Below are 20,451 nucleotides of genomic sequence, written 5' to 3' on the forward strand. Positions count from 1 at the left end.
GTCTGCTCAATTCTTTGAAAGGGCAGAAGTGTCCATTTGTGTGGAATGGGGTGTTGATTCCAAGTGGATTGGGGTCACCACACTCAGTGCACTCCTCAGTGTTTTCTGAGTGATACTTTATATGGACTCAAAATAAAAGTAACTATCTAGAGACAAATTCCTTGTAATGCTAATAAGCTATGACCCAATCCTAACAATATTTGAAGTACTTCTAATTATGCCTTTTAAGAATAGATAATATAGGCTTGATTGCATATTTTATTTTATTTTGTTTTATTTTATTTTATTTTATTTTTTAACAGACCAGGGAAAGAAAAATAAGAGAAAAGTCAATGGAAAAATAAACCAGGTAAGAAAAGCAAACAGATAAAAAGAGGCTCAATGAAGTGGAAAGAGAAGAATCACAGAATGGGTAAGGTTGGAAGGGACCACAGTGGATCAGCTGGTCCAACCTCCCTGCTCAAGCAGGGTTGTCCTAGAGCACATTGCACAGGATTGCATCCAGACAGTTCTGGAATATCTCCAGTGAAGGAGACTCCAGAACCTCTCTGGACAACTTGTTACAGTGCACAGTCACCTGCACAGTAAAGTTCTCTCTCATGTTCAGGTGGAACTTCCATGTTCCAGTTTCTGCTCGTTGCCTCTCATCCTATTGCTTGGCACCACTGAGAAGAGCCTGGCTGCATCCTCTTGACACCCTCCCTTCAGATACTAAGAGACATTGATGAGGTCCCCTCTCAGTCATCTCTTCTCAAGGCTGAACAAGCCCAGCTCAGTCTTTCCTCTTATGAGAAATGCTCCAGTTCCCTCATCATCTTTGTAGCCCTCCTGGGCCTGCTCCAGGAGCTCCATGTCTCTCTTGTCCTGAGGAGCCCAGAACTGGACACGGCACTCCAGATGTGGCCTCACAGGGCTGCGTAGAGAGGCAGAATCACCCCCCTCAACCTGCTGGCAATGCTCTTCCTAATGCACCCCAGGATCCCACTGGCCTTCTTGGCCCCAAGCGCACACTGCTGGCTCATGGACAGCTTTTGTCCCCAAGGATCCCCAGGTCCTTTTCCACAGAGCTGCTTTACAGCAGGTCGGCTTCCAGTCTGTGCATGGGCTTATTCCTCCCCAGGTGCAGGACCCAGCACTTGCTTTTGCTGTATTTCAGAAGGCTCCTCTCTGCCCATCCCTCCAGCCTGTCAAGGTCCTTCTGAATGGCAGCACAGCACTCTGTGGAGTGGCACGTGGGGATGGCTGCTCACAAGTCCGGGAACAAGGGGGTTCCCACCATGGCTGCCAGAGGGACTGGAACCCAACAGCCGCGGGATGCCTCATGAGGCACCCACTCCTTTGTGCCTGCAGAGGGACAGGGAGCATCGAGGTCCTGCACAGGGGGAGGGGGGGCAGCCGGGGGAGTTTTTAAATACAGCTGCTCTTCACAGTGAGCATGCCAGGGCTCCACTCACGGGAAATGAGGTGTGATCCCAAATAGGATCAGGACCTGGACTTTTCTGTGCTCAAAGGGAACTTATAAAAAAGAGGGAGAGAGATGTTTACACGGGCTGATAGTGATACAACGGCAGGGAACTGTTTTAAACTAGGAGAGCTTTAGTTTAGATGTCAGGAAGAAATTCTTTGCTGTGAGGGTGGTGAGACGCTGGAACAGGTTGCTCAAAGAAGTTGGGGATGCCCCATCCCTGAAAGTGTTCAAGGCCAGGTTGGATGGGGCTACGAGCAACCTGTTCTAGTGGAAAGTGTCCCTGCCCAGGGCAGGGGAATTTATGATCTTTAAGATCCCTTCCAACCCAAACCACTCTGCGATGCTTTTAAATCCCCAATGACCCCACCCAGCCCCACACCGCCGGGACCAGCCTTATTAGGCGGTCCGGGAAGCGGCAGCAGCCCTGAGCCCGCCCCGCCGGGGAGCGCCGCCTCCTCCGGCAGCGCCGCGCACGCCGGGACCGGCCCTGCCCGGCCTTGGCCCCGCTGCCCCTCACCGGGCCCGGCCCCGCCGGCAGGATGCAGGTGAGCAGCCGGGGTGCCCCCGCAGGCCCGGGTGCGGCCGGTGCTGCGGGGGGAGCCCGGCCCGGCGAAGGGCTGGGGCCGCGCAATGGCCTCGGGCCTCGCCAGCAGCCACGGGCCGCCCTCTCCGACCGAGTGTCTCGGGGTGGGGCACCTCGGTTTCGTCCCCTTTCTAGGGGCGGAGGCGGCGGTCATGGGGCGGTCTTGCTCGGAAGCTCCATGCCTGGTTTCGTGGTGATTTGTTGTTTTTTGCTAGTGCGGTATCTAATTCGCTACTGTAGTGAGCGGGGGCGCGTTTCAGACAGTGCATCGGTATGTTGGTGAACGATAGTAGATGCAGTGAAATGCCGTGGTGAGGGAAAACTGATCACGGTCAGAGACAGGAGAAAAAAAAAAAAGTCTGGTGTTTTGGGTTTTTTTGCGCTACTTTGTTTTCTTCCTTTTATTTTTTTTCCCCCCTTACCCCTCTCCTCTTCCCCACGGCCTGTAGTCCATAAGTACTGGGGTTTGGTCTGAGCAGAGATGTGGCTATATAGTTGCGAACAGATCTATTGTAAACTATACCCATACAAGTCACAGCAAAGCAGTAGGTGTGTTCAGTTTTCAAAGTGGTTAGGCCAAGACAGTAAGGAACCACAATCAGCCTGTGGATGCTTATCACTGAGATTTCATATATTTAAAAAAAAATTAAATTGCTGGCTACCTTGGAGAATCTTCTGTTGAGCAGCTCAACAATACTCAGGTGCATATTGGCCTTGTTTTGCAGGATTATTTCAGCTATTTCACAGTGGAGTCTTTCTTTAATTTTCAGGAGTAGCATGGCCATAGATTTAGATCTGATTCCCTAGCAATGGACTTGGCCGGCAGAGACTGTGCTTGCTTCTCTCGAAGCACTTAGGTAGTCACACTGACTTGAATATACCAAGGAGACTTCCCATATACTGAGAATTAGGTCTGGTCCCTGTGTATCTTGTCACTAGTGCTTCCCAGTGCAATGACCGTTGATTTGGTGCCCTACTCTGCTGAGGCTAAGTGAACCTTCTGGCCAGCGTACTTCTCTGTCACTCAGCTGATTTCCTCCCCTTTCATTTCAGTTTGTGAGAGATGGAACAATGGTTACAATGCTTCAAGCTTTGCTACCCTTCCAGGACCTCCTCTATGTGCTGTGAGCAGAATGGAATAAAATAAAGTCACTCTTCAGGTGACTGGTCTGGGGCTGCAAAAAAGCCTCAGCATCAGGAGGATGTGCACTGTAACTTTCTGGTACCATCCATTCAGTTATCAGTTTTGCAACGTGTTGTGTCTCTCGAAGAGCCTGCCTGTGTTAAGTTCTGAAAGTGACGAAGTTCTCCTTGAACAGATGGCATTCATTTGTTGTTCTGTTCTAGGACCCAAATAAAGACACAGAGTGGAATGACATCCTGCGCAAGAAAGGTATCCTTCCTCCAAAGGAAAATGTGGAGGAACAGGAGCGTGCAAAGGAAGAAGAGCAGTTTGCCATCCTTCAGAAGTCTCTAGGTGAGTGACCAGCCAACTCAGGCACCAGCAGCAGTAGGACAAGCCTTGGAATGGCTCGTGGGGGAAGCTTGTACAAAGAAATGGCTGTTAGCTATGTGTCATTCTCCAAGTCTGTAGGGTTACTACAGCTTCATTCATCTGGGGTGATCATCTGTTAATGGTATCAAACAAATACATTCCTGAAAACATGGGTTCTTCTAGCACAGGAAAGCTTTGTACTTGATGTCGACTCTGTGTTTTTATAAAAGTCAATGTTTGAAAGCTGAAATAAGAACAGTGCACAGGTAGTCTGCCAGGTGAATGTGCAAGTAAAACTATCTCATGATGTTTCCTGTTCTATGCTTCCTCCATTGTTCAGGCCAGTGAACAACAGATGGGGGGGGTGGTACATCTTTGCTGCAGCTGCCAAACTTGAAAGCTCATGCAGGTACTTGTGTGCTAGTCTAGGTAGGCTTCAGCTCAGAGGCCTTTACATCATTGTCTTTCCATCCGTATGTCTAAAGTGTGTAACATTTTCTAAAAATCCAGTAGCAATAACGACAACAGGCTGAGAGAGTTGGGGCTGTTCAGACTGGAGAAGAGAAGGCTTCAGGGAGAACTTATGACACCTTCTAGTGCCCAAAGGCGACTGACAAGAGAGCTGGAGAGGGACTTTTTAGAATTGCAGAATAGAACCATAGAATATCCTATGTTAGAAGAGACCCACGTGGATCATTGAACTCTAGCTCCCAAGGGTAGCTCCTATTGTACAAGGGCATACAGTGATAGGACAAGGGGGAATGACCGTAAGATGAAGGAGAGTAGGTTTAGAATAGATATTAAGAAGAAATTCTTTACTATGAGAGTGGTGAGACACCAGAACAGGTTGCCCAGAGAAGCTGTGGATGCCCCATCCCTGGAAGTGTTCAAGGCCAGCTTGGATGAGGGTTTGAGCAACCTGGTCTAGTGAAAGGTGTCCCTGCCCATGGCGGAGGTGTTGGAACTAGATGATCTTTAAGTCCCTTCCAATCCAAACCGTTCTATGATACCTCATATTTCCAATTAATCTATCCTTAAAATAAATAAAGTAAATAAATTCTGTTGGACTGATAAGAGCTGATTGATGAGTATTAATCCTGGAATGAGGTTTTGGTGATTTGATATTTCTTCTATTCTAGTGAAAACTTATGAGGACATGACTCTGGAAGAGCTAGAAGAGAATGAAGATGAATTTAATGAGGAAGATGAGAAAGCTATTGAAATGTACAGGTCAGAGCAGCAAGCAGAATTTGGCTTTAATGATAATTGGAGGGTCTTTCTTTTATATGCTTTGAGATATTGTTGAAGAGATAAAGGATGTTTTTAGGCCTGATGATGGAAAAAGGGGGCTGAGTTTCTGGTCTCTTGTAGAGCTTCTAAGTGTCTTTAATAGGATAACAGCATTTGAATTCACTGTCCTTTATCTACAACCTAGTTTTGCAGAGATAATGTGCACCTGCTGAGTGCATGGCTGGGGATTCTGAAAGCTTTGAAAATCACTTCCAAGATTTCCTAATTTTTGTGTGAATGAGATTAAGGTACTGCAGATTTGAATTACAGTGTTGGTTTCCTTCTATCTCTTAAACTCTGTCATGGTTTTTGCCATTTATTTGGGTAGTGTATTATCTGCAGAAGAAATTCTGGTGAGGCCAGAAATGAGGGGAAAAAAGTGTTTCATGAAACTTAGTTGTACTTCTTTTATGTTGGTGGTTTTAAGTTACGGTGCAAATACAAGAAGGTCTACTATGTCATTTTGCTTTTGTTGCTCTGGGATTTGAAGAAGTTGGTAATGTGCCTCTGAAGTCTAGGTTTCAAACCAGCTCCTTCAAGTGTTGTTCTATCAAAAAATCCATCTATTCACAAGATGTCTTTTCCATTCCTTGCTGTTCAGGCAGCAAAGGTTAGCAGAAATGAAAGCAGCTCAAATGAAGAATAAATTTGGGGAAGTTTTGGAGATTTCAGGAAAAGATTATGTTCAAGAGGTTACAAAAGCTGGAAAAGATATATGGGTAGTCCTGCACCTCTACAAACAAGGGTAAGAATTTGTTTTTAACCATTAAAACTTTTACTGTCAGTAGCTGAATATACTTTAAGACACATGTATAGTTACTGTGGAATTAAGGAACTGATTCTGATGTTCTAAGGAATAATAAAAAAAAAATCAGTAATTTCAGTACTGTTGACTCAAGGCTGCTTAACTTATCCACTTCATGGTAACATCATTATAGAGCTTTTTTATACATCTATATAAGACAGCATGATGTGGACCAACCAGCTGCTATAGAGGTAGCTACTGCCACTGAAATCCCCAAGCTTTGGAAATTATTTTAGATGAAGTGCAAGGGGCTGTGAATGAGAAGGATCACTATGTGTATTTAGCCTGGTTTCTAGTGGCATAAAAATGGAGTGAACAAGGTTTTTAGTCCTGCTATCATGATGAAAAAACTTGTAAAAAAGGCCTGTTAAGTTGCTAGAGCTTCCTGGAAAGGATTATAAATACTTGCTGTTGTTCATTGTCTCTAACTGATTCACAGGTCACTTGATTAATTTCTTCCAGGAGCTCCTTTTCTTTTTATTTTACCCTTGCTCATGTGATTTCTAAATAGCTTAAATCATAAACAATTTTCTCTGTATGATAGACGGGAGAGTTGCAGTACTAATATAGTAAAACAAAAAACCACAACCCACCAAAATCTACAGTGATGCTGACCTCCTTTGAATGCTGGAATACCAGACAACAAAAGTATTCAGAAGTTGCTTCTGGTATATTTATCTTTCCAGGAATGCTACTCATCATGCTGATATTTCTGACCTTTCTTCTGGAGCAGTTTACTGTTTAATTTGTCTTTTTATTTTTTCCTTATGTGTGTTTGTTGCTGTTCTTTACAGAATTCCACTCTGTGCCTTAATAAATCAACATATGAGCGGGCTTGCAAAAAAGTTCAGAGATGTGAAATTCATCAAGGCTATCTCTACCACCTGCATTCCCAATTACCCCGATAAGAACCTGCCTACAATATTTGTCTACCTGGAGGGAGACATAAAAGCTCAGTTCATTGGGCCCTTAGTGTTTGGTGGCATGAACCTGACAAGGGATGGTGAGTGTCTGCATCTCCAGTCTTCCAAAGGAAAAGCAAAACTGCTTTGCTGGGAATGAGAGAAGTGAGGCTTAGGAGGAGAAGGGAGGTACTAAAAATCATATTAGATTTTGGTTTTCACCCTTATGGCTCAACCACATGTGATTAAGGCTATCTTATAAAACTAATGAGTTGCTGATAAGCCAGCATATAGATATTTATCTTGCATGTGTGCAAGTATTCATGCCCTGTGTTGGGTGAAATAAATTTTGCTGAATATATTAAAGGGTAAACAGTACCCACAGATGTTCTTTGGGGCTGTTGTACATGAACTGGCCTTGCCTGCAGTGACATGATAATCTGCACTTGCTAACTGGTGCTTGCCTATTGCATTGTAGGGCTTCTTGTTTCATTTTTAAGACAATGGCATGTTGTTCCTGATTGAGCCAGCTTAATTCAGTCATCACAGAAAGCTACACACTGAAATTCTGCACTTTATTTTATTTCTTTCTTCCTTCTCCCCTGAGCCCAGGTAACTTCCACTGGAGATTAAGGAAAGTGTGAGGTTGTATTCATTATTCTGCAATATCTGAAGGAAATAAGATTTGATGATAGGGTTGTTAGCAGGAGTAGGAGAAAGGTTTTGACTGAATGTGTTATATTGACTTTCTGCCACTTCTGGGAAGCAATCCAGTCCAGTTTGGGCCTACTTCTGATGGTGAAGTCTCTCTTTACTATCTTATTAAGGAACTAATAATCAGTGTGTGATGTAGAGGCAAAGGGGTGAATTCTGTTTGCAGGATACATCCCTGAAAAATACCTATAATTCACACGTGTAATTGAATTTCCACATTTTTTTTGCCCCTCACTAAATTTATTCCCAGCCTCTTCTGATTGTGATGAACTCAGTATAGGATGGAAAAAGCTGTAATGTATGAGCAGTATTCCTTCACTGGCAGTAGATGTGCAAACATGTCTTTTGTGATTAGAAGGTAGAATTCACTTTTGCTGGGATAGTTGCCTCTAAAGCTGCTGCTGTGTATCTATCACCTCTTTTGCACTGCTGGTTAAAGGGAGCAGAGTGGCACTGGGGATGCCACTGGTGGGCTCCAGAGTAGTACCCTCAGACCTGTGCCAGCACTAGGGACTGTGGAAGGAGGGCTCGGCTGGAGCAGGTGTGGGTGGCAGGAGCTGGGAAGAAGGGGAGGAATAGAGCAGGGCCCTGGTTTGGTGGTGGTGATGGTAGGGTGATAAGTCAGCTGGGGAATGAAGAGTGGGCTTTTTCCAGTTAGCTCCCCTGCATTCATTACTGTCTTGTTTTGCACTGCACAGAATTGGAGTGGAAGATTTCAGAGTCGGGTGCCATCAAGACAGACCTCGAGGAGAACCCCAGGAAGCAGATCCAAGACCAGCTCATGTCTTCAATCAGGGCATGTGTCCCAGCCAGGGGAGAGAGTGACTCAGAGGATGACTAAATCCTGTGACTGTATCATGATTGATGCAGTACACTTGCAGGCAGTGTTCCCACCTCGAGCACTGGAGACGATCATCAAGGCCTTGCTGAGCCCAAGAAGGGCAGTATTTCAAGACAGTCATTTATCTAGAAACTTTTAGAAACTAAAAAAGCTTTTGTTTTCTAAAAAAAATTTATTGCAGCTTCACTTAAGATGCTGAAAGACATTTTGTATTATGAAGCCTGAGTAAATATTACTCAAGTTTTGAAATACAGACATGAGTTGAAACAGAAGTCTCTTGTTATTATTTTCTTAGTAGATGTCTGACTTATTTAAAAATCTGAAATATGAAGTGGCCTTAAGTACACTGTTTTTGACAAGCTTAAATTGTGGAAGTGAAATCTAAGTAGCTGATCTTAAGTAACTGGTTATAGCACTTTGATGGACTGTCTCTTAGCTTGTGGTGCATAGACCTCTGATAACCTGGACTTCATGGAAAGGTAGGGGAGGTGACCCGTGATGTGGGTGCTACTGAAAGTGGTGTGTGGTCCTTTGCAGAGGTGCTGGCAGGAGGGACAACACAAAGCTATGAGCTGGGACTCCAGACATCTTAAGAGAGGCCAGCGTCTTGGTGATGGCCAGCATCTCCTGGGGTGTGCTGAGTCCCCTTTCATTTAGCAGTAGTATTTTACCTTTCACAAGGACTGAACTTCCTGCAGCATTTTACCTGATAACTGCAAAAGAAAATTCGAGATGGTGGTGCTCAAGTGTGGACGAGTCATCTGTTGGCTGACTTCTTCCGCAACCTCAGAACTACCATGTGTTACTACAGAGGTGTCATTGCCAGATGGGAGGGAAGATTATGATTGAAGAACTCGTGTCTTTCTTTATGAAACCCTTCCATCTTCTAGGTACAGTAATAATAATTGAGACCTTAGAGGAGAATAAACTGAAATACCACCTTAATTATAGATCTGCTGATATTTGGAGCTGCTTGATTATTTTGAGTTGGATTTAATGTCCACCTACACTTTCAATTTGCCTACACTTGGGCTAACAAGCTCCAAGAGCTTTTGCTAACAAGCCTGCCCCAAGGTCATCTTGTTATATTGCTGATGGATTCTGTGGGTGGATAGTACAGAATGCAACACTCAATAAGCAGAGATATTTATCTATCGTTTTAGTTTTGTATTAGTTCATAGGGAGTTTGAAGCACACTTCCTGAACCCTGTCTCCTGAGACAAATCAGTGTGTAGTCCAAGTAACAAATTGAAGTTCCTTAAACTTAAGGTGAAGTTGTAAAATCCTAATGGAAAGAGCTTCCTCTCTGAGATCTGAATGGTGATGTCACTTACCTCTTTCCTTTTTCGTATTTTTTTTTTTTTTTCGAAATAGCTGAAATAGTAACATTGTGCAAGTGAGCCAAATGCAGCAGAATACAAGCTGCTAACTCCTGAATATTATTACATAGCAACACACTTCTCATGACAGTGGGCTATCCCAAATGCTGTCAGACTTGATGCTTTACTGTACTCACCTACAACTTTGTACAATGTAGGAAGGTGACAACTCTTCCTCCCCATAGAAGCCTACACTGCATATTTTGCTTATCTTTAGCTTGTTCTCATTTAACTGTGCTTTGGAGTGACCTCTGAGCACATGGATTGTGTTCCTTTTGAAGGAAACTTGAGGAGCAGCCCCTGAAGGGAAAGTTGGTCCAAAGAGCTAGCCTAAAGCTAAACTGAAATAAGACCTTCTGGTGTGTGTAGAGAGGATGTTACATCCTCAGTCTCTCCCTCCAGATCTTTTGCAGTTGAGCCATCTGGGTTGGTGATGCAGGCACAGCTGCCCTACTCTTGTTAACTCAGTTTAAAGTTTGTCCAACCTTCTCAGAAGGGGAGATGGAATCTGCAATTCATCTTGTATCATTGCTGTGGCAACTTCAATTTGAAATCTAATTAAAAAGTAGGCAATGCTTTGGATACTTTTTTCCTACTTCTATTATTCCCTCTTTTATTATCTTCCATTTCAGAACTTCTGTGGAGGTAGGAATAATATTACAGCTGCCCTTTCACTGTCTCCTAAATCACTGATGCTTCATGGACCTCAGTAGGAAAGAAGCTCAAAGTAGGGTGACTGCTGCATTTGGATGGGGCTGATGAAGGCTCTGTCCTGGGGCATTTTGGAAATATCTAGGCATGAAGACTCCTTGAATTGTCCTAATGCTTGATTGGTTCCAGGGCAGTTTTCTGTTCTTTGCATCTTGCACAGGCAGCAGGACCTTGAGCTAGAATAACTGCAGACAGAGAAGTCTGTTGGCCAGAGCTTGATCCAAAGCTTGCTCAATCAGGAGAACTGGTATTTTGGAGACAGGCATCTATCCTTAGGATACTAACCATAGATCTGCTAGAGCTAAGCAATAGAGAAAGCCAAAGGATAGAGTGCATTTTGTGACCAGGCCCTACCAGCTTGCAGTCTGTGGCTCCCAGTTTGGAGTATGTAACTCAAACCCATTCTAGGTTGCTTAAGCCCTCTACTCCAGAAACTCTGCAAGTTGTCTTCAAAAGCTTCCTGCTTGCTGTTTTGCCCCCAGGCAGTGGTTATGTGTTTCCTCCACAAGAAGTGGACCAGGCCTGCCTGGGAGATTAGGTAAGAGAGGGGGAGATGGCTTTCTCTTCTAGCCTGCTCCTTGCTGTCAGGGCTACAGCAGGGGCTGCCTTGCCATTTAATAGTCTGTACATGGTACAGCAATTCAGGAGAAATGGATACAGTTTGACTTGATACTGTCTTTTATCCTAAACTGCTTAATCTGTTGACATGTTGGAGGATGCCATGCTGGAAGGGGCAAATGCAAGAATCATCACAAACCAGAGGAGCTGAATGTCCTGCCCAGCTGACGAGACCCATATGGAGCATAATTTCAAATGGTGTCTATGCTTCTTAGTATTTGGCTAAGTGTGAAAACAGTTTCATGTAACCTTATTCTTTTTCCTGCCAATCATATTGCCCTGCTCAAGGCCTTTTGTAGAAATTAGGTCTCTGCAGGAAATGGATAATGAGGTCTGTTTAACCTTTTGGCAGAGCAGAAGCTATGGAAACACATAGTTAAGGGGAATGAGCTTTAGCTTGAAAGGAAGCTGTCTGCTAAATAGCAAACCAAAACAACCAATTAATATACATTGCAGAATGGGACAATATAATGAGTGAAAATAACTGGAGAGCGTGAACTCTCATTTGCCAAGGCTTGGGGCACTGTTGCTAAATACACTATCAATATTTTTGCAGCTTGTCAACAGTTTGTGGTCAGATCAATGCTCACTTCTTATCCATGTGAGAAGGGCCTTTCTGTTAGCTATCATGGGAGAAATCAGAGGCAGAAATCCTGTAAACAGTGCTGAGGATTGTACGAGTTACTGTCCTGTGTACTGCTGTGAGAGCATCCTGACTTGTCCCACACTGCAGCGGTGCTAGCAGATGGTCGGAGGGGGAAAAGTAGCCCTGGGCTACAGACGGGGGCAGATGATTTGCCATTAGTGGACAGTCACTCTGGAGAGTTTTGTGTGAAATGTAAGTGCACAATTAGTAATAAAAAGAATTTTCTTCAGGGTCTGAAGTCTACTGCTTACCCAAATTATGTGAGGAGTCATTAGTTCATGGCAGGTTGCCCAGATCTGGATAAGTCACCACTCTGATTTTTTCCCACTCCCAATCTGCTTGCAGTCACAATATGCACTCACAGAACCCTGTCAAACATGGAGGCTAGTGTTTCGCATCAATTACACATGCAGACGGAGAGCCAGGTGTTGTGCAAGCAGGGTAAGGCCATGGTTAAGCTGACATTTCTCCAGGTACTTAATCCAGTCACAGTCAGGGACCTCTAGGTAGGCAGAAGTGTCCACAGGACTGTGACTGCATGAGGTGAAATGAGGGACTGTTCTTTGAATACCTGTGCTATCCTGTACCTGTTTTGGCCTGGTCCTTCTTTCCCAGGACCCAGTTCAGCCTCTCCTGCCTCCTCTTTGAAGCTGTCCTATCACCTCCCTTCCCAAATGTGCTCAGGTAAGTATTTGGCTGGCCTCAGTGCCAGGAATAATTTAACTTAGATGAGAAAGCTGGGTGTGTGCTTCCAACTCTGCTGGATCAGTGTACAGGATAGGCACACGATGCTAAGCCATAACAGCATGACATCTGAACATCAATATTTGTCTTTATAGAGTTCATGAAGAAAGTAGCTTTGACTTACAGCAATTCTCATGAAAGTTAAGGTGTACTTTTTATTCTTGTATTATAAACTCAAGTTCACAATCATTTGTCATCCTCTGGAAATCTAGGGAAGTTGCCTTCTTCACAGGCTGTGTAGCAATGAGAAATGAGACTTCTAATAGAAACCTCAGTAACTTAGTTTGGACGAGCTCTTGTTTTGCAAAGGGCTTTTGCAAAGGCTTTGCTCTTGTTTTGCAAAGGCTACTTTTCCCCCTCTGACCATCTGCTAGCACCGCTGCAGTGTGGGACAAGTCAGGATGCTCTCACAGCAGTACACAGGACAGTAACTCGTACAATCCTCAGCACTGTTTACAGGATTGCTGCCTCCGATTTCTCCCATCATTATATGAACCTTTTTCAGCATATTATGTCTAAAGAAATTTTGCTCTCACTGAGATCAAAGGGGAATGCTTTCCCTTCTCTGTTCTTTTAAACCCCTTCATTGCTAAAACTAATATATTCCCTGTCAATTGTTTGGAAGGCAGTTGAACCCATTTTTCATTACAGCCCATTATAAATCTCTCCTCATTTCAATCCCATTTAGCTAATTCAGTTGTCAAAGGATCATAGAAGGTATAAAGTATTTTCTTGATGTACTTAGCTCTTCACAGAACTAAAAAGAAGTATTGAACTTCTTAGGTCTGTCTAATTGTAGATGGTTCTTGTGATGCAGGGAAAGGCTTGGTTCCCTCCTGTGGAAGGCAGAACCATTAAAAAATGAAAATCCAAGCAGCCAACGACTCTCCAGGCTTGTGTGGGAGACTGATGAACGATCTGACTTGTTTTCATATACTGTGTTAAAAATTTCGTCTCTTGACACTATGCCAAATTTTTCATGACTTCATGAAATTAATTTTAATTTACTGAGCTGACTGATGAAACTGAGGTATGATAAAAATGTAACAGGTATTAATGGACAGTTAATGAGATGAATGTAATGATGCATATTTGTAAGCATCTGGTTCAATATGTCTACTATAAGAAGTTGTATTCCAGTATACTGAACAATTCAAACTCAAAGATTATGGCTTTATTAATATAATAAATAATAAACCCACATACACCCAGCTGGTTGATGTTCCAACCACTAAATCCGTTTATTGAAAGCAAACACCACCTTTTATGTGCACTTCAAAGCAACGCGTGACTCCCTTAACCAATCACCGAGGGTATCTCACTGCCCCTGTCTATTGGAGTACATTTGGGACTACATCTCCCAGGGTGCCTCACCCAGCATCCCTAAAACACGCCTCCTACAAAAGATGCTTCTTGTAAAGGCAAAAGTTACGTCATGTACTAGCAAAAGCAAGTCTTGGTTCTTCAGACAGCCTTTGCCTACCCCCACAATGGCAATGACCTCTGTTATTGCACGTCATCCTGATCCCACTCCCCTCAATATCGATGGGATATTTCATTTACAAGGAGGGCAGCAGAGCCAGCTATTGAACTCTTTTTGCCTGGTTGTAGTTTATCCTTCTGAATTAGTACAGGCTGTACTAATGTGTTGGGAAACTTCATTAATTATCTGTTCATATGCAGATTATTTCTGTTATGTAAAGCTGAAAGTAAGGATGTCCTGGATCTTCCAAACTATCACTTCCTGTGGTTTAGTTGTTCCTGGCTCCAGGTGATTAGAAGAAAAATTGTGAGGGCTGCCTCCATGGCAGAGAAGCCTAAAAACAGACACTTGCAAAGATTGATCTCTGCCACAGCATTAAGGCATTGACTATATTCTTTAATAAGAAAGTGCTGGTGGTAAAAGGGTGAAAAGTTTGGTGGGATGTAGCAATATGCAAAATGTGGAGTTGGGTTTCCTGTCTGGTTAACATCCCCAAACTTCTTCCGTTGAGGTGCATTCCCTCTGATTATGTCTATCTAGCAAGCTTAATAGTGCTGAGAAGTGAGATGTGAACCAGACCCTGTGGGGTGAACTAAGTCCAAATCAAAGGGGTGATCCTGGAAGAAGTGCTTAAAGAAGTTTCTTGTCTTCTTACTCCCTCTGAGAAGAAAGGGAGAGGGAGAGCCCTTGAGACAGTGGAAGAGATGAAGGGCAAGAGGCACAGGCAGGATAAAAGGAGCTCAGATGAGAGGCTTAAAAGAGAAGCCTGACCATTGCTAGAGAAGAAGGGTAAAGGTGAGGAAGTAAAAGTAAAAAGTAAAATTTGAGAGCTTGCATTAAGATGAAGATTCAGGGATATTTGGTGTTGGGATGCACTGTGAGAAGGACTGTTCTTTTCAAAGAATGGACTTCTTGTGTTTAGCTGGAGACTGTGCACTGAGTGGATGACAGCATTAAATCACAGACCAAGAGGAGAATTTTGATGCAGACCCATGAAAACTTCATCCCTGACTTCTGTGTATTGGAAGAAAAACGTCAGGTAAACATGGATGCTCTGATCCATAGAGAAATGTTGGGGGGTAGACTGCGAGTAAGCTCCGCTAAGAGCAGTAATCAGGCAGGTTTTCAATAAGTAAAGTTGATTGGTAAAAAAAAATATCATGTGCAATTCAAGTCAGGAAAAGATACTGCTGTATTATTTGCATACTAATAAGCTGTCTTTAGCGTTAGCTCAGAAAAAGCTATGAATCTTTCAGGTGAAAGGAGCTGTTTATATCCAGTTTTATAAGACACATTAAACGCTAGTGGCATTGTGTCATCTGGCATATGTTACAGATCCAGCCCAGGGGATAGGATGAGCTTTGTCTTTACATTAATGTATCAAACGGCACTTTCAATTTAACAGTACTATTTGCTGTCATTTTCAAAGTTAGCTACTGCCCTGTGCATTTGTGTTGTATTATAAAAGAGTTATCAGGGCAATTTTAAAAATAGCTCAATAACAATTCCATCACTGGCTTATCAGTAGCAGTCCCATGTTGAATGCAGATATAGAAAAGGCAGAAAGAGAGATAAAATATCTCTTTTTCTTTTTGCTGACTAATTGCTGACACTTCAGGCTTTTACAACCTCAATCTACTCCTGGTGGGAAAATGGTTGCACCTCTGTAAAACACACAAACACCTGTTCTCCTGTCCTGGTGGTAGGATAACCAGGAAGCATGTGGATATCTTCCCAGCTAAAATATTGGCATGCTTCCATCAAATCTGCACCAACTATAACTGTTGCTCCAAGTCATGTGGAGCACATGGGATTTCCTTAAGGAGTTATCCAACAAACCAGGTCCTGCTGTATCCCCTGGGTTGTGCCTCATGCACCAAGTTCTGAAATGCAGATGCCCTGGAGATTGAGGCACTCAGCTGGATACAGGCATTACATTGCTTGAAAAGTGGGCAGAGGGAAAGTGAGACTTTTCTGTAGTCTCAGCTTCCCTCCATAGAATTCCCCTCAAAAGGCCAAGCAGTTTTCCCCTGGTGCAAAGGACCCCTTGGAATGGGGAACCTTTGTGCGGTGACACAGGAGATGCCTTTTCCCTGTAAGTGCTGGTAGATTTCACTGCATTACCCCATCAAAGGGGAAGCATATGCAAAACAAAATGAGGATGGGATCCTGACTGAGAGCGAGCAGCTGATGGGGTTACACAGGATGGGTGCTCAGGCCCATCAGGATCCAGGAAGTGCTTGGAATCAGTGTCTCACCCTCCAGCTTTGCTGGCAGCAAGACAAAAAGTTAACCTGGAACAGAGCTCCCCACATGCAGGTGATGACCAAAACAGTATGGATGGAGGCAGCATAGTGTGGAAATCTTGAGAATGGTCTGTATGTCCTGGGGGATGGGGTGCCTCCCCTGCAGGAGGACTCCAGGCTACTGTGATATACATTGCTCTGTGTTTTAGAAAGGACATGGTCATGGATGAGGAATGGAAATGGGATCAGCTTCTCCCTTTACAGCTGTGGCAGCTCTTCCTAACATAAACAACATGACTTCTCTGGGTCTCATATTCCTCACCAGAAGAATTCATGTTTGTGTTTACTGACCATATATTGGTGTTTCAAGATTTTTTGTAATTTACATCTGCAGTGAGCTATGAAGCACTATGTGAGGGTAAATGCTACACTACAGTAGTCATAGGTTTGTCTATTTGTCCATCTATATCAGATTTTCCTGCACAGTAGGTCGCTACTGTTGCTATACTTACCGTGAGTCTGCATGGCTGCCAGCACTTGCAGATAGTCTGTGAGTAAATGCTGCTATTCCACTTAAGTAAAAACCCTTTTGTAATACTTTTTCAGCTCTGATTTTCCACTATTTTATTGATTTCATTGTGATACAGCTGGCTTTCTTCATTAAATAGAGTTAATTAAGTGCTTTGCAAGACAAAAAGGGAAAATGCTACTCAGAAAGCAGTTCAGATTTTGTTATCATTGCTTGAGGACTGGAACAAGCTGATGCTATTTGGGGAGACTTCTTCATTCAAGGGCTTGAATTCTGCTTCAGGCATCACGGAGTTCTCAAGAGAGACAACTTCTGTAGTATTATCTCTCATCTCTCACAAGCCGGGCAGAAAGTAAATGCAATTGAGCACAAGATGGCAATGTTCTCCATGAAAAGGGCCTTTCCTTCCTTGCTTGCTACAGTCTGTGTACTTTTAGACATAGTGCTGGCCTCAGTGAAATATCAATGGCAGCACTTGAGATGTTCAATTCTTCTGTGTGTGGGATTGAAGTCTCTGTGAATACACAGAGTGAGATGTGCACGCCATCTCTATGTTCAAATGAGTCTTACTGCACGTACGTGTAAACCTGTCCAACAGGTTTCTAACAGCTTCATTGAATGCACCAGACAACAGCTTGTTTTTTCTGCATTCTCATCTGACTATTATTGCACATAAACATGGTGTCTCTAGTATTAACTTTGCAAGACTGTTCTTTGTGAAGAATAAATCTGCACCATGTTAGTCACAATAGTGGACTGTACACATATCTGATTCACCCATCACCACAGCTCCAGACATCTTGTCCATGAAAACATTACATCTACATCAGTCTCCAGAGACAACTTGGATCCAAATCCAAAAGACTGAGGAATAGGCTTAGCCTGTCCGTAGCAAGGCAGTCCCATCTTAGTGCATGAGATACGTGAAAGTCTTCGCAGGACTGAAGTGTGCCAGTTTCATGTTCTGTTCCTGTCTGAAGCAAAATCATTTCCATGTCTTTCTCTAGGATTGTCTACATCTCTCTGGAGAAACGTCGGCATAAATAAATGACTTTCACTGGGTGAGCTTCATGGGTTACACATTAGGACCTACCTGACTTAGAGAGTAGAGAGCACCATGGACCAGGAGTGGACACCTCTAGACTGAGAAAACTGTCTTGACTGAAGAATCCGAGGGCTAATATCTGTCAGAGGTGTTAAAAAAGACCCAGAAACTTAAAAACAACAACAACAACAACAAAGTTTGTATTGGATACTGTTTTGGTTTGAAACAATACTGATAAATTGCAATCCAAATTGATTATGCAAATATGTGAGAATTGCTTCACAGATCTTCAGTTTTCTGATCAGCCTTGAGCTGATCAAGTCTCTACCTTGGCATTACATTGCATTGCAGGTACCACTCTGGGTGTGTGGCTGCCACCCTGGTGGAAAGACAGCTTGGAAAGAGGCATGAGAACCTCTTCCCAGTCCTTGCAGACATCTGTCCCCTAGGTAGGCACTGCAGAGCAGCAGCACTCACTCAGTCTCCTTGTAGCTGAGCCATATGCAAGGATGTTGCCACACAGCTGCCACCACTGCGTATCCTGCTGCAGCTCTGCTCCCTTGAGAAACTGTGCAGAGGCACTGGAGAGGCCTTTTCAGGAGAGCAGCAAAACCTGCCATCTCCATTAGCAAAAACTAGTTTCTAGATTTGGTGAGGGCACATCAAGGCACCGTTCTGTGTGTCACTCAGTAACTGAGAGTCAAGCATCCCTCACCTGCACGAACAGTAGCGCATAATCATTTGAGGACCTTTTCAGTGTCTATCACTCATGAGCAGACTGGGAGGGATTTTAATCCTAATGTGATCCTTCTTATAGGGCTCTTGTCCCAACTCTGCTACAGGTGGTGATCCAGCTTATCTTCATGGGTTCACCTTCCTCTGTTCTTCCCGAAGACATGTTTGTGCATAACAGTATTGCTTTGAAACTTTGTTTGCAAAAGAAGAAAATTCCCAGGCTGACCCCCATTTTTCCTGGCCACTAACCCCTCATCAAGTATGATGATGAGGGAAGTAATAAAACCTGGACAGTTTGCAAGTCATAACTGGATTCTGGATGGACACACTAAGAAGTGGCCAAAGAGAACCAACCTTGAACTGCTGGAGCACAGAGCATCCAATAGTAACCATAGTATCCATTAGTAATGAGAGTGACAGGAATGGATATCTCTCCTTATAGTCAAGGAGGATATGTGGTCTTTCAAATTTTAGCATCTAATGGTGCGCCTTGCAAAGCTGTAGTGTTGTTCTGTGAGATTTCAGGATTCTGTGTCTTGGTTGTTTTTTTATTGCTTGGAATGGGGATAGTCATTCAGAAGAGAACAAAAAAGAATTACCGAGCAATAAGTGAAGTTCCTTGAGATGGACTGGCCAGTTTGCCCTCTCTTTCAGAGCCCTGCCCAGGTGGGATTCTGCAGTTTAGGTTTCTAAGATTAGTTTTCTAATCTGCAGGCACAATCCACAAAATATGCTGTTCACATGGAGCGGAAGGAGTCTCCAAGGACACATGAAAGGCATGTGTGTGCACAGTGGGCCAAGAAATTTCTGGGTTCATATACATGCAGTGCCCATATAAACCTACTGCCTGTGCCCATGGACAGAGCACCCAATACATCTCTATTCCTGTACATGACTGACATTCTGTTATTAGAACCTCCATAGAGCTTTTCAAACCTTAAATAACCCAGCTGCATAATCACTCTGGAAGGTAATTAAGCTGCCTGGTTATCAACAGTAGAACTGTAATGTGGAGTTGGGATCTTGATTTTGGATGAGATATCCTTTTTTTTTGCAGATCGTGTCACAAAACATTAATACAAGAGATATGGAGAAGGATTTCTGCTTCTGTCATGGCTCAGCATCAATACTTGAAGTAGATGTTTAGGAAGCTCCAATATCCCAGCCCTGTTCCCAGAACATCTTCCCATAAGGCGGAATCCCAATGTATCTTGTTAGAAAAATGAACAGAACAGAATTTTTTAAAAAATCTAAACTGTACCTAGATCATGGTAATTTGGAGAAGATCACAGGCATGTTTTTCAATGCAATGCCAGTGTCTCTCTTTGTATCAGGTTTTAGCATAATCTGTGATGGACTGAACCTTTTTTTTACCATGGCAACCTCACTATGGTGATTTCAGGGTTAGGGAGTTTTATATTTATCTTGACCAGCATGAAGAAGTCTGAGCCTCATTAACTGAGGAAGGTGGATGGATAGCATATGGAACATGCCACACACAAGACAGTTCTTCCCTTCCCAGGGCAACTGGGTCATTTGTATTATCTACACGATCTGTGAGTTTCCTTTAGGAAATACTGAGTTGCTAACTGTTCTTTCTGTCCCAAGGGAAGACAATCTAGACACGTGGCTTCAGAAAAACCTTCCATCTTTAAGGGAAGATATCCTCCCGGAACAATAATTAATGCTGGTGGGATTTTTTTTTTTAGAAACTTGGAAAGAATTCAGTATCACCAGAGGGCATTAACACAGAGGCTAGCAGAGGACAGAAAAAGATAAAGAGAAGAAAAAATAGCTAGCACAAAGCAGTGATCCTATTAAAATGACACTGAAGAATTCTATTAGTGCTCTTTGCCCCCTTGCCTGCTGCCTTCGAAGATTCAAGGCAAAACACAAGTGCTTGTCAGTCAGACAAAGCCTACTAATAATCTCTGCTAAAATGTGACATTCACACACTGCAGAGGGACACATGGGTCTCCAGGCTGACCACGTCTGGAGGCTGCTGGCAGAAAAGCTGCATCTGGCTTTGGGTACCAGCCCCCCAGGCTGCAGGGAAGGGGATGGCGGGGCAGATGCGGGTTTCGGCCGCTCACCACCTGGAGGCTCAGCAGCTCTGCCTGTATGAGCAGGGCTGAGCAACAGTGATGCCATGGCAGTTTTGCCTCTGCAGGGAAGGAGGATGGTGGTATGTAGGCTTTATGTGAGGACCCTGAGGCA

The 20,451-nt window shown here is 43.6% G+C and overlaps 1 protein-coding gene across 2 annotated transcripts; it reads left to right on the forward strand.

The window, feature by feature from the left end:
* Window positions 1-1,931: 1,931 nt before the first annotated feature.
* Window positions 1,932-8,370, forward strand: PDCL3 (phosducin like 3). 2 transcript variants are annotated; one of them, XM_051807017.1, is made up of 6 exons: window positions 1,932-2,013; window positions 3,399-3,528; window positions 4,686-4,776; window positions 5,438-5,581; window positions 6,436-6,644; window positions 7,956-8,370. In XM_051807017.1, the coding sequence occupies exons 1-6, from the start codon at window positions 2,008-2,010 to the stop codon at window positions 8,096-8,098; spliced, it is 723 nt and encodes a 240-aa protein (XP_051662977.1). In that variant the 5' UTR covers window positions 1,932-2,007; the 3' UTR covers window positions 8,099-8,370. The 2 variants fall into 2 exon arrangements, with proteins under 2 accessions (XP_051662977.1, XP_051662976.1); XM_051807016.1 differs by lacking the exon at window positions 1,932-2,013 and adding an exon at window positions 2,215-2,322.
* The last annotated feature ends 12,081 nt before the right edge of the window (window positions 8,371-20,451 follow it).

The sequence above is a fragment of the Manacus candei genome, unplaced genomic scaffold, assembly GCF_025592945.1.
Source record: "Manacus candei isolate 608988 ecotype Guabito, Panama unplaced genomic scaffold, ASM2559294v1 h1tg000069l, whole genome shotgun sequence".
Classification (NCBI taxonomy): domain Eukaryota; kingdom Metazoa; phylum Chordata; class Aves; order Passeriformes; family Pipridae; genus Manacus; species Manacus candei.

Excerpts from the sequence above, each read along its gene's own strand:
- PDCL3 (XM_051807016.1), top strand. The coding sequence starts at position 2,230 with ATGCCTGGTTTCGTGGTGATTTGTTGTTTTTTGCTAGTGCGGTATCTA. Across the intron at positions 3,529-4,685 it reads CATCCTTCAGAAGTCTCTAG|TGAAAACTTATGAGGACATG; the intron begins GTGAGTGACCAG and ends CTTCTATTCTAG. Across the intron at positions 6,645-7,955 it reads CATGAACCTGACAAGGGATG|AATTGGAGTGGAAGATTTCA; the intron begins GTGAGTGTCTGC and ends TGCACTGCACAG.